General features: G+C 45.7%; 1 protein-coding gene across 3 annotated transcripts in view; it reads right to left on the reverse strand.

Annotated features, from left to right (window-relative positions):
• The window catches only part of mtmr14 (myotubularin related protein 14), a 74297-nt gene that overhangs the window by 36288 nt on the left and 25843 nt on the right, over positions 1–12166 (reverse strand). For all 3 annotated transcript variants that reach the window (XM_067998522.1, XM_067998523.1, XM_067998521.1), the window contains exons 9-10: positions 2617–2691; positions 170–236 (exon numbers count right to left, since the gene is read on the reverse strand). In XM_067998522.1, coding sequence (XP_067854623.1) covers positions 170–236; positions 2617–2691 — 142 coding nt within the window. The remainder of the gene's footprint in view (positions 1–169; positions 237–2616; positions 2692–12166) is intronic.

The following is a 12166-nucleotide window of genomic DNA, read 5'->3' on the forward strand; positions in this document are numbered from 1 at the left end:
TATAACTCAAGTTTAAAGAGCCACCCACTGTACAAGAGCTTAAAAGACAATGTTGTAACACACTGCACCACTCCATCAGAAGAGAGGAGGCTTTCATCCTAGATTATATCACTAGCAAGTAGTCAAACTGCCAGAATGTTAAGAACCGTCAATCAAAACCTAGACTTACCATCCCGGTTTATTGTGTGAATGAGCAGCTTCAGGTAATTCTGTGTCTGTTGCACAAGATCCCAGGACTACATAGAGGTAAAAAGAAATAAAGAAATGTTATCCTGACATAACCGGAAGGACAGATGTACAAGTTTTGGACTTTAATTTGGGGCAAAGGCTTGATAGAGAAGATTTCAGTCTGACAATGCAGCGGTTAAAAGACTACCTTCATGCTGACATTTCATAAATACAAGGTGCAGGAATGTACTTTTTAGAATAAAATCCTGGAAAACATAAATATCTATTGTCCCATGAGGCCCCTCCCAATCTCTGTAACCTCCTCCAGCCCTACAAGATCTTTGCGCTCCTCCAATTCTGGCCTCGAGTATCCCCGATTTGAATCGCTCCACCAATGGTGACCGTGCCTTCAGCTGCCTAGGCCCTAAGCTCTTAAATTCCCTCCCTAAACCTCTCCACCTCTCTCTCCTCCTTAAAACCTACCTCTTTGACCAAGCTTTTGGTCACCTGTCCTAGTATCTCCTTATGTGGCTCGGTGTCAAATTTTGTTTGATAATGTTCCTGTGAAGCGCCTTGAGACGTTTTACTATGTTAAAGGCGCTACATAATTGCAAGTGGCTGTTGTAACAAAAATACTGCAGTGCCTGTTTGCTGCCACTAGAGGAAGCTTCAACCCAGTCGATGCCCTCCCGTGATAACAATCTGCCATTACATTAAAAATGTTAATATACATTTGAAACAGTAAAATGCCAGAGGACAAAATATTTTTACGGACCCACACACCCACAGTTTTCCTGGCATGTTGGTGATCAGGGTTTAAACTCAGGATTGTCCCAGTACTTGACACGTGAATGGCTATGGTCTTTACTCCTGCTGCTATACATCTAAATAGCTTCATATGGTAACAGGTGTGTGTAAAGCTTTGGTCCTTATTGATACGCTGACCTACATTGGCTCCGGACCTGGAACACCTCGATTTTGAAAATTCTCATCCTTGTTTTCAAATCCCTCCTTGGCCTCGCCCCTCCCTATCTCTGTAACCTCCTCCAACCCTACAGCCCTCCAAGATCTCTGCACTCCTCCAATTCTTGCCTCTTGCACACCCTCGATTTTAATCGCTCCACCAGTGGCGGCCATGCCTTCAGCAGTCTATGCCTTAAGCTCTGGAATTCCCTCCCTAAACCGCTCCGCCTCTCTCTTCCCCCTTTAAGATGCTCCTTAAAACCTACTTCTTCGTCCAAGCTTTTGGTCACCTGTCCTAATATCTCCTTAAGTGGCTCAGTGTCAAATTTTGTTTGAAAACGCTGCTGTGAAGCACCTTGGGGTGTTTTACTATGTTAAAGGTGCTATATCAATGCAAGTTGTTGTTGTTAAAGTAGTATAGCTGATGGAAGACTCGCTGGTTTCCCATGGGCAACTGCACTGCATAGTATAAATACTCCCATACCATGGGGATCGACTGAATTTATAGACCCATGAAAATGTGTGCCTACAAATGTGAGATATTATCAAGTGAGCTAGTTTCAGGAAAGTAAACTCATGGAGCCAGTCCTCTTGTTTCCATATGGCAACTAGATCTCTGCATTCCACAGTAGAGCCTAGCGTGACTGGCACCTGCCTTAGAAGTAAAAAGGGAGAGTGATGCACAGAGGTCACTTTTCCATGACAGAAGGGAAGTAACTGGGCAATATGAAAGCACCTTTATGTTAAAAACTTGTCTCCATTTTGGGAGAAGAACCACCATGTGTTCCTCTCCCCTTTTTAACATTTCTGTCAGGTGCCAGTCTCTGTAAGCCCGCTGGGTTCAAAACTGATGTGTGGAGACGAAATTGTTATAGACAGTGCAAATACACAGGCTCCTTGAATTTAGTTTACTGGAACAAGATACTTTAATCTGATGAGATTTGTAGTCCCACATTTCTTTTATGCGTGTTTATACTATGGAGAGCAGCCTTCAAAGAGCATTGTATCTCTGCAGTTGGCTGCAGTATTCTAATCTAAAACCTCTCTAAGCTGCTAAGGGTATTTTTACTGGACATTATAAAGCTTCTGATGACAGATAGACTGTGGGAAGGCATGGAAGTGTGACAAGTTAGGTTGCAGATGGAGTACTGTGTACAATTCTAGACACCCCATTGAAAGCAATGGAAAGTGTAGCTTCACTAGGATATTACCAGGGAAGAGTGGTTACAATTATGAAGAGAGACTTGAGAAGTCAAGGCTTTTTTCCCACTAGAGCTGAATGTCTCCTTTGTGTCTAAGTGACCATAATTGGACCCAATACTCAAAACATTGGTCGACCCAGCACAAAAGTATTCCCCTGGCACCCAGTACCTAGCATTTTCTTGGATCTGTGTTACCAATGTCAACCAGTCAAGAGCGAAAAAAAATCTGGATAAAAATAAAGTTCTGAATACAGAATCCAGTGTTACTGGAGCACTGTCTCACCTGATAATCCCTCCAGTCAATGTTCAGATTCTCAGTCAGAGAACGGGGAATATTCAACGGCGCATCAACAAAATCCTACAAGTAGATGCAAGGTCAACAATCAATATGTAGATGCAAAATACACATTTTATACAATCCATGGACTACAACTGAAGTGGATAACAGCAACGAACAGCTGCAGAAGCTGTTATGATGGTTATTATCCTGCAAGTCACAGGTTAACGCATAATACTGACAATTTTTTTTTCATAAAAGCTCTTTCACTCAATTCACAAGCTGCAATCAAAGACTGCGCAAGCAATAGACATGGCAATTGCTTTCCTCGTGTACCCTCAGACCTCCAAGGATTACAATACAGTCCAACATGCACTAAAGAGAGATAGTGGAGAGGAGTGTTATAATTGGATAGCCATGTAGTGAAGGATAGAATACTGGAGCCTGGTCTTTAGTTGTTCCCAAGCATTTATTCACAGAGATTCTCCTTACACACACCCCATACCCTAGATAAGCTCTGCTTTAAAACCTCGAAACTAAGATAGAGTCCATACTCTCAACCTGTACTCAGGACACAGCAGACCAGCTACGACATACCGCCAAACAGACGAGGCAATGGAACTACGCTGCCTACATGAAAACCAAGAGCAGGAAGCTTGAGAAACTCGGCATCACCACCAGCATTGACCAAGCTTCCCCTGGTACCACGGTTGCAACCACAGGGAAGTCTATCGGCAATTTGTCCGACCACACCCTTCAACCAGAAGAAATCGAAGTTCTCAGCCGAGGGCTCAATTTCTGCCCCACTACCAAAATGGACCCCATTAGTCTCGCGGTGGACACAGAGGAATTCATCAGGAGAATGAGGCTCCAGGAATTCTTCCACAAACCCCAAGATTTCAGCAGCAAACCCAATGAGACAATCAACGATCCGGAACAGCAGACAGAGGGATCCGCAGTACAGCAACCGAAGAGGAAAGAGTCAAACTGGACTCCTCCAGAGGGTCGCTGCCCTCAGCTTGACATGTATGCTCAAGCTGTCAGGAAATGCGTCAATGCCAGATTCATCAGCCGCACTCACAAGACAGTCCAGAATGTCACCCGAGCACAACGCAACGCCATCAACGCTCTCAAGACCAACCGCAACATCGTCATCAAACCAGCGGACAAAGGAGGAGCCATCGTCATACAGAACAGAACGGACTATTGCAAAGAAGCATACCGACAACTGGACAACCAGGAACACTACAGACGGTTACCCGCAGATCCGACCAAAGAACACACCCACCAGCTCAACAAACTGATCAAGACCTTCGATCCAGACCTTCAAAGCATCCTACGCGCTCTCATCCCACGTACTCCCTGCGTGGGAGACTTCTACTGCCTCCCAAAGATACACAAAGCCAACACACCCGGACGTCCTATCGTATCAGGCAACGGAACCCTGTGTGAGAACCTCTCTGGATACATCGAGGGCATCCTGAAACCCATCGTACAGGGAACCCCCAGCTTCTGTCGCGACACTACAGACTTCCTACAAAAACTCAGTACCCATGGACCAGTTGAACCAGGAACACTTCTCACCACGATGAACGTCTCGGCACTCTACACCTGTATCCCCCACGATGACGGCATCGCTGCGACAGCATCAATACTCAACACCAACAACAGCCAATCTCCAGACGCCATCCTACAACTCATCCGCTTCATCCTGGATCACAATGTCTTCACCTTCGATAACCAGTTCTTTACCCAAACACACGGAACAGCCATGGGGACCAAATTCGCACCGCAATACGCCAACATTTTCATGCACAAGTTCGAGCACGACTTCTTCACTGCATAGGACCTCCAACCAACCAGATACATCGACGACATTTTCTTTCTATGGACCCACGGCGAAGAATCACTAAAGAGACTACACGATAACATCAACAAGTTCCATCCCACCATCAAACTCACCATGGACTACGCCTCAGAATCAGTTTCTTTCTTGGACACACGAATCTCCATCAAAGACGGGCACCTCAGCACCTCACTCTACTGCAAGCCCATGGACAACCTCACGATGCTCCTCTTTTCCAGCTTCCACCCTAACCACGTCAAAGAGGCCATCCCCTATGGTCAGGCCCTGCGAATACACAGGGTCTGCTCAGACGAGGAGGAACGCGATGGACACCTACAGACGCTGAAAGACGCCCTAGTAAGAACGGGATATGACGCTCGACTCATCGATTGACAGTTCCGACGGGCCACAGCGAAAAATCACATTGACCTCCTCAGAAGACTAACACGGGACGCAACCAACAGAGTACCCTTCGTCGTCCAATACTTCCCTGGAGCGGAGAAACTACGCCATGTTCTCCGCAGCCTTCAACATGTCATCAATGACGACGAACACCTCGCTATGGCCATCCGCACACCTCCACTACTCGCCTTTAAACAGCCAACCAACCTCAAACAGACCATGGTTCGCAGCAAATTACCCAGCTTTCAGGAGAACAGCGTCCACGACACCACACAACCCTGCCACGGTAACCTCTGCAAGACATCGACACAGATACCACCATCACACGAGAGGACACCACCCACCAGGTGCATGGTTCATACTCCTGTGACTCGGCCAACGTTGTCTACCTCATACGTTGCAGGAAAGGATGCCCCAGAGCATGGTACATTGGCGAGACCATGCAGACACTGCGACAACGGATGAATGGACACCGCGCAACAATCGCCAGACAGGAGGGTTCCCTCCCAGTCAGGGAACACTTCAGCAGTCAAGGACATTCAGCCACCGACCTTCGGGTAAGCGTACTCCAAGGCGGCCTACGAGACACACGACAACGCAAAATCGTCGAGCAGAAATTGATAGCCAAGTTCCGCACCCATGAGGACGGCCTCAACCGGGATCTTGGGTTCATGTCACGCTACACGTAACCCCACCAGCGAACAAAAGTTATCTGTTTTTAATATAACGGGTCATTTGCTGTCTTTCTCTTCCTTCCGGATGTTTCTATGTTTCTGCCTCTCTCTCTCTTTTTTTGGTTGTTTGTATATTCGGTGGCCCTGTAGGTAACACCTCTCTGTCTGAACACTTTGATTGCCTTGGCAACGGGCAGTTGGAAAGACTATCTGTAATCACCAGGTATTGTTCTGTGATTTATAAATGCAAAAGGTTCGAGGATTTCTTGACATTCACCTGAGGAAGGAGGAAGCCTCCGAAAGCTTGTGATTTTCAAATAAAATTGTTGGACTATAACTTGGTGTTGTAAAATTGTTTACAATTAAAAAGGATACAAGAGAGTCCCCAATTGATATCCGCCACCTGAATACAATTAACACTCATTGTTATAAATCATACTATTAACAGATTCCCTTCTCTCTCTTTAAATAAAAAAAGTTAAACTTTATATATACTCAATACAATCAAAAATTTCAAAAAAATCAAAAACTTCCACACCATTACATTGCGAGGCGACCCTTCTCCAGGACCCCTAATAATTCCTTTGTACATGTACCTCTTTTAGTAAAACAATCCAACAGGTGATGGCTTGAATCCACCCATTTGATTTTAGAGATTTCCTTTCTCTCCAACATTTGTTTCAAGCCAGCAAGGTCAATCCGTAATCTTTCCTCACTCACATTTTTTGTAGATTGTACATTATCCCAAAATGAACGATTGTCTATATAACATTCAAGGGGTATACTATCTTCAGTACTCCCATTGTACAGGATGTCACTCAAAATATTTGCCAAAATAAAATCCCATAACCACTGCGTGAACAAGAGCCAGTGTTCCAGCAGCTAGAGTACTTTTAACAGCCCTTCTTATTTTCTTAGCTTCCAAGCCAAATATTTCCCATTCTCATCCATAAGAAACACAATGAAACCAGCTGTACTAGAATACCCATCAGGAAGATTAGCACATGAAGCCATCACTAAAGATAACTAGCTTCATTTCCTTCGGTCACCTAAGGATGGGAACCTAAGTACATATTTATCTATATTTAATTTTCGTAACGTTTTATTTTCCCTTAAAACATCCTCTACCACAGGGTGTTTCATTGAAGTACTTAACTCCAACACATCAAAACTAGCATCTGGTCTAGTCTGAGTGCACAGCCAGTTCAACTGATCAATCAAGCTTCATAATTGCTCTGTCTCTTCTTTACATATAGCATCACCTTTCTGTGATGACCTAGTACGATTCAGCGGGCGGTTTTAGAAACACTTCTCTCTGAAAAGTATCGCCCTGCAGAAATGCGGCTTTCATGTCAATTGACTTATACTCCCATGAAAATGTTGCCAAAACAGCCAAAAAGATTTTTAAGATTACCTTTCCAGCAGTGGGAGAATCCACGCAAACATCTGTATTACCGAGTTTCTCTTCAAATTCCCTAGCTACCAATCTCGCTTTAGCCTTATCAGTCCCATCTGCAAGGACTTTTTCAGTACAAACCCATCTATGTGACAAAGCTGGTTGATCCTTATCTGTTACTTCAGAATAAACTCCAAATTTTTTCCAACTATCTAACTCCCTTTGTTTTGCCTCTCTTACTCATTTATCCTCAAGTTTACTGGCAGCCACCAAAACTACACGATCATGAGGACTACTGCTTCTAGTTCTGTGGTCTTTGTTTCATTGTCTAACCTTGTCAAGCTACATCCTCTACTTCCACTTCTATGTCTGTAAGGACTACTATTGCGAGATCTCCCTCTTTCATCTCTAATTCACGATCATTTTCTGATGTGAGATTCACTTCCGGACTCCCTATCACTACTTGCACTCCACTTTCGTACTCTTCACTCTTTTACCCCATTCTGCCAATCTATGGACCTCGCTTCATGACCATCATCCTGAACATTCAACCAATATTTAAATCTACCAGTAGCTTTGCCTGCACGTCCCAAAATTGTTGCATCCCTCCATTCATTAGTCCCTTCTGGAACATGTGTCACCTGTGTATCCACTTTGGGTAATTGTTCTGTGGATGTGATAACTATGTCATGTATTTCTTGATCACTGACATTACCACTGTCCAGCTCTTGAGCTACCTCAGTCTGTTCCTCAGGAGTGTCATCAAAAAAAATAATGAACATCTGAAGCACAAAGTGCCTCATTTACTTCTATCAACTGCTCAGAGTCCAAGATTTTATAATTAATTCCAATTAATCAATGAGGAATGAACTCTGACAGTTTGTTTGCCATGTTGGACAAGTACTGTCTTACCATCATGACCTGTTACCTTACCAGGGCTTTCCATTCCCTGTGACCCTCTCTTTTATAGTACACCAAATCTCCTGAATTGAACTCTGTCTCAAATGGTCTAATACGATGCCTTAGTGCTCTACGAATTCTCTGATACCTCAGCCTTGATAAAAGCCTGTCTCCCTGCATGCGTTGCATTTAAATGCTCAGAAAAAATGGCACTAATTGTAGTACCTTCTAGAGCAGGAGGATTATCACAAAGAACAGAAAGAAATTTGGGATTGCACCCATAGACTAGTTGGTAATGACTTTATCCTCCAACCATCTGAAGAGAATTCTTTGCATGAACTGTCCATGCTTGGGCAGTTGACAATTAACACTCTGTTCGATCAGCCAAAATTTTATACACCATGCTATCAATCACAGCATGATTCCTTTCACAAAGATTATTGCTAAAAGGGCTCTCAGCTGCTGTATTTATGACAATTATATTCATATTCTCACACATATCTTTGAATTCCGTGTTAGCAAATTCACCTCCACTATCGGTCAAATATTTTCCTGGTGTCCCAAGTCCAGTCCCCATTCATTTTGCCATAATTTTATCAACAATAACCTTCTTCTCCTTACTATATATTAGTGTGGAAATACTAAATCTCATAGCCAGGTTAATAAAATGAAAGATGAAAACACTTCTGTCTTTGTCTATGAATAAAAGCTTGGAAACAAATAAAGATCAAGCTCTAGTATTCTATCCTTCACCACATGGCTACCCAGTTATAACAAGGCAGCAGAGAATGGTAGCCTAACGGTGGAGGTTGAAAACTACGAGTATTTTCTAAATGGTGAACATCTCAAAACAGTGGAGGTCCAAAGAGTCTTAGGGGTACATGTACATAGATCGTTAAAATGTCATGGACGGTACAGAAAATAATCAAAAGAGCTAATGGAATGCTGGCCTTTATATTGAGAGGACTAGAATACAAGGGGGTAGGAGTTATGCTTCAGCTGTACAAAGCCCTGGTTAGACTACACCCGGAATACTGTGTTCAGTTCTGAGCACTGCACCATAGGAAGGATACATTGGCCCTGGCAGCATAAATTACAGGTACGGTAGCATAGTGGTTATGTTGCTGGAATAGTAATCCAGAGGCCTGGACTAATTATCCGGAGTCATGAGTTCAAATCCCGCCACGGCAGCTGGGAAATTTAAATTCAATTAATTAAAATCTGGAATTAAAATACTAGTATCAGTAATGGTGGCCATGAAACGACCGGATTGTCGTAAAAACCCATCTGGTTCACTAATGTCCTTTAGGGAAGGAAACCTGCCGTCCTTACCCGGTCTGGCCTATATGTGACTCCAGACCCACAGCAATTCTTAATTGCCCTCTAAAATGGCCTAGCAAGCCACTCAGTTGTAAAATCTCGCCAAAAAAAGTCATAAGAATGAAACCGGATGGACCACCCGGCATCGGACCACTCGGCACCGGACAAGACAAAGGCAAACCAAGGCCACTCGACCCTGCAAAGTGCTCCTCACTAACATCTGGGGACTTGTACCAAAATTGGGAGAGCTGTCCCACAGACTAGTCAAGCAACAGCCTGACATAGCCATACTCACAGAATCATACCTTTCAGCCAATGCCCCAGACTCTTCCATCACCATCCCTGGGTATGTCCTGTCCCACCGGCAGGACAGACCCACCAGAGGTGGCAGTGCAGTGATATACAGTCAGGAGGGAGTAGCCCTGAGAGTCCTCAACATTGACTCTGGACCCCATGAAATCTCATGGCATCAGGTCAAACATGGGCAAGGAAACCTCCTGCTGATTACCACCTACCGTCCTCCCTCAGCTGATGAATCAGTCCTCCTCCATGTTGAACACCACTTGGAGGAAGCACTGAGGGTAGCAAGGGCACAGAATGTACTCTGGGTGGGGGACTTCAATGTCCATCACCAAGAGTGGCTCGGTAGCACCAATACTGACCGAGCTGGCCGAGTCCTGAAGGACATAGCTGCCAGACTGGGCCTGCGGCAGGTGGTGAGTGAACAAACACGAGGGAAAAACTTACCAGACCTCGTCCTCACCAATCTACCTGTCGCAAATGCATCTGTCCATGACAGTATTGGTAGGAGTGACCACCGCACAAGTCCTTGCGGAGACGAAGTCCCGTCTTCGCACTGAGGACATCATCCAACATGTTGTGTGGCACTACCACCGTGCTAAATGGGATAGATTCAGAACAGATCCAGCAGCTCAAAACTGGGCAAGCATGAGGTGGTGTGGGCCATCAGCAGCAGCAGAATTGTATTTCAGCACAATCTGTAACCTCATGGCCCAGCATATTCCTCACTCTACCATTACCAACAAGCCAGGGGATCAACCCTGGTTCAATGAGGAGTGTAGAAGAGCATGCCAGGAGCAGCATCAGGCATACCTAAAAATTAGGGCCAACCTGGTGAGGCTACAACTCAGGACTACATGCATGCTAAATAGCGGAAGCAACATGCTATAGACAGAGCTATGCGATTCCACAACCAACGGATCAGATCAAAGCTCTGCAGTCCTGCCACATCCAGTCGTGAATGGTGGTGGATAATTAAACAACTAACGGAAGGAGGAGGCTCTGCGGACATCTCCATCCTCAATGATGACAGAGTCCAGCACGTGAGTGCAAGACAAGGCTGAAGCGTTTGCAACCATCTTCAGCCAGAAGTGGCGAGTGGACGATCCATCTCGGCCTCCTCCCGATATCCCCACCATCACAGAAGCCAGTCTTCAGCCAATTCGATTCACTCCACGTGATATCAAGAAATAGCTGAGTGCACTGGATACAGCAAAGGCTATGGGCCCCGACAACATCCCAGCTGTAGTGCTGAAGACTTGTGCTCCAGAACTAGCTGCGCCTCTAGCCAAGCTGTTCCAGTACAGCTACAACACTGGCATCCACCCGACAATGTGGAAAATTGCCCAGGTATGTCCTGTCCACAAAAAGCAGGACAAATCCAATCCGGCCAATTACCGCCCCATCAGTCTACTCTCAATCATCAGCAAAGCGATGGAAGGTGTCGTCAACAGTGCTATCAAGTTGCACTTTCTCACCAATAACTTGCTCACCGATGCTCAGTTTGGGTTCCGCCAGGACCACTCGGCTCCAGACCTCATTACAGCCTTGGTCCAAACATGGACAAAAGAGCTGAATTCCAGAGGTGAGGTGAGAGTGACTGCCCTTGACATCAAGGCAGCATTTGACCGAGTGTGGCACCAAGGAGCCCTAGTAAAACTGAAGTCAATAGGAATCAGAGGGAAAACTCTCCAGTGGCTGGAGTCATACCTAGCACAAAGGAAGATAGTAGTGGTTGTTGGAGGCCAATCATCTCAGCCCCAGGACATTGCTGCAGGAGTTCCTCAGGGCAGTGTCCTAGGCCCAACCATCTTCAGCTGCTTCATCAATGACCTTCCCTCCATCATAAGGTCAGAAATGGGGATGTTCGCTGATGTTTGCACAGTGTTCAGTTCCATTCGCAACCCCTCAAATAACGAAGCAGTCCGAGCCCGCATGCAGCAAGACCTGGACAACATCCAGGCTTGGGCTCATGAGTGGCAAGTAACATTCGCGCCAGGCAATGACCATCTCCAACAAGAGTCTAACCACCTCCCCTTGACTTTCAACGGCATTACCATTGCCGAATCCCCCACCATCAACATCCTGGGGGTCACCATTGACCAGAAACTTAACTGGACCAGCCATATAAATACTGTGGCTACGAGAGCAGGTCAGAGGCTGGTTATTCTGTGGCGAGTGACTTACCTCCTGACTCCCCAAAGCCTTTCCACCATCTACAAGGCACAAGTCAGGATTGTAATGGAATACTCTCCACTTGCCTGGATGAGTGCAGCTCCAACAACACTCAAGAAGCTCGACACCATCCAGGACAAAGCAGCCTGCTTGATTGGCACCCCATCCACCACCCGAAACACTCACTCCCTTCAGCACCGGCGCACAGTGGCTGCAGTGTGTACCATCCACTGGATGCACTGCAGCAACTCGCCAAGGCTTCTTCGACAGCACCTCCCAAACCCGCGACCTCTACCACCTAGAAGGACAAGAGCAGCAGGCACATGGGAACAACACCACCTGCACGTTCCCCTCCAAGTCACACACCATCCCGACTCGGAAATATATTGCCGTTCCTTCATCGTCGCTGGGTCAAAATCCTGGAACTCCCTTCCTGACAGCACAGTGGGAGAACCTTCATCAGACGGACTGCAGCGGTTCAAGAAGGCGGCTCACCACCACCTTCTCAAGGGCAATTAGGGATAGGCAATAAATGCTGGCCTT

This window comes from Heptranchias perlo, chromosome 17 (assembly GCF_035084215.1).
Source record: "Heptranchias perlo isolate sHepPer1 chromosome 17, sHepPer1.hap1, whole genome shotgun sequence".
Lineage (NCBI taxonomy): Eukaryota > Metazoa > Chordata > Chondrichthyes > Hexanchiformes > Hexanchidae > Heptranchias > Heptranchias perlo.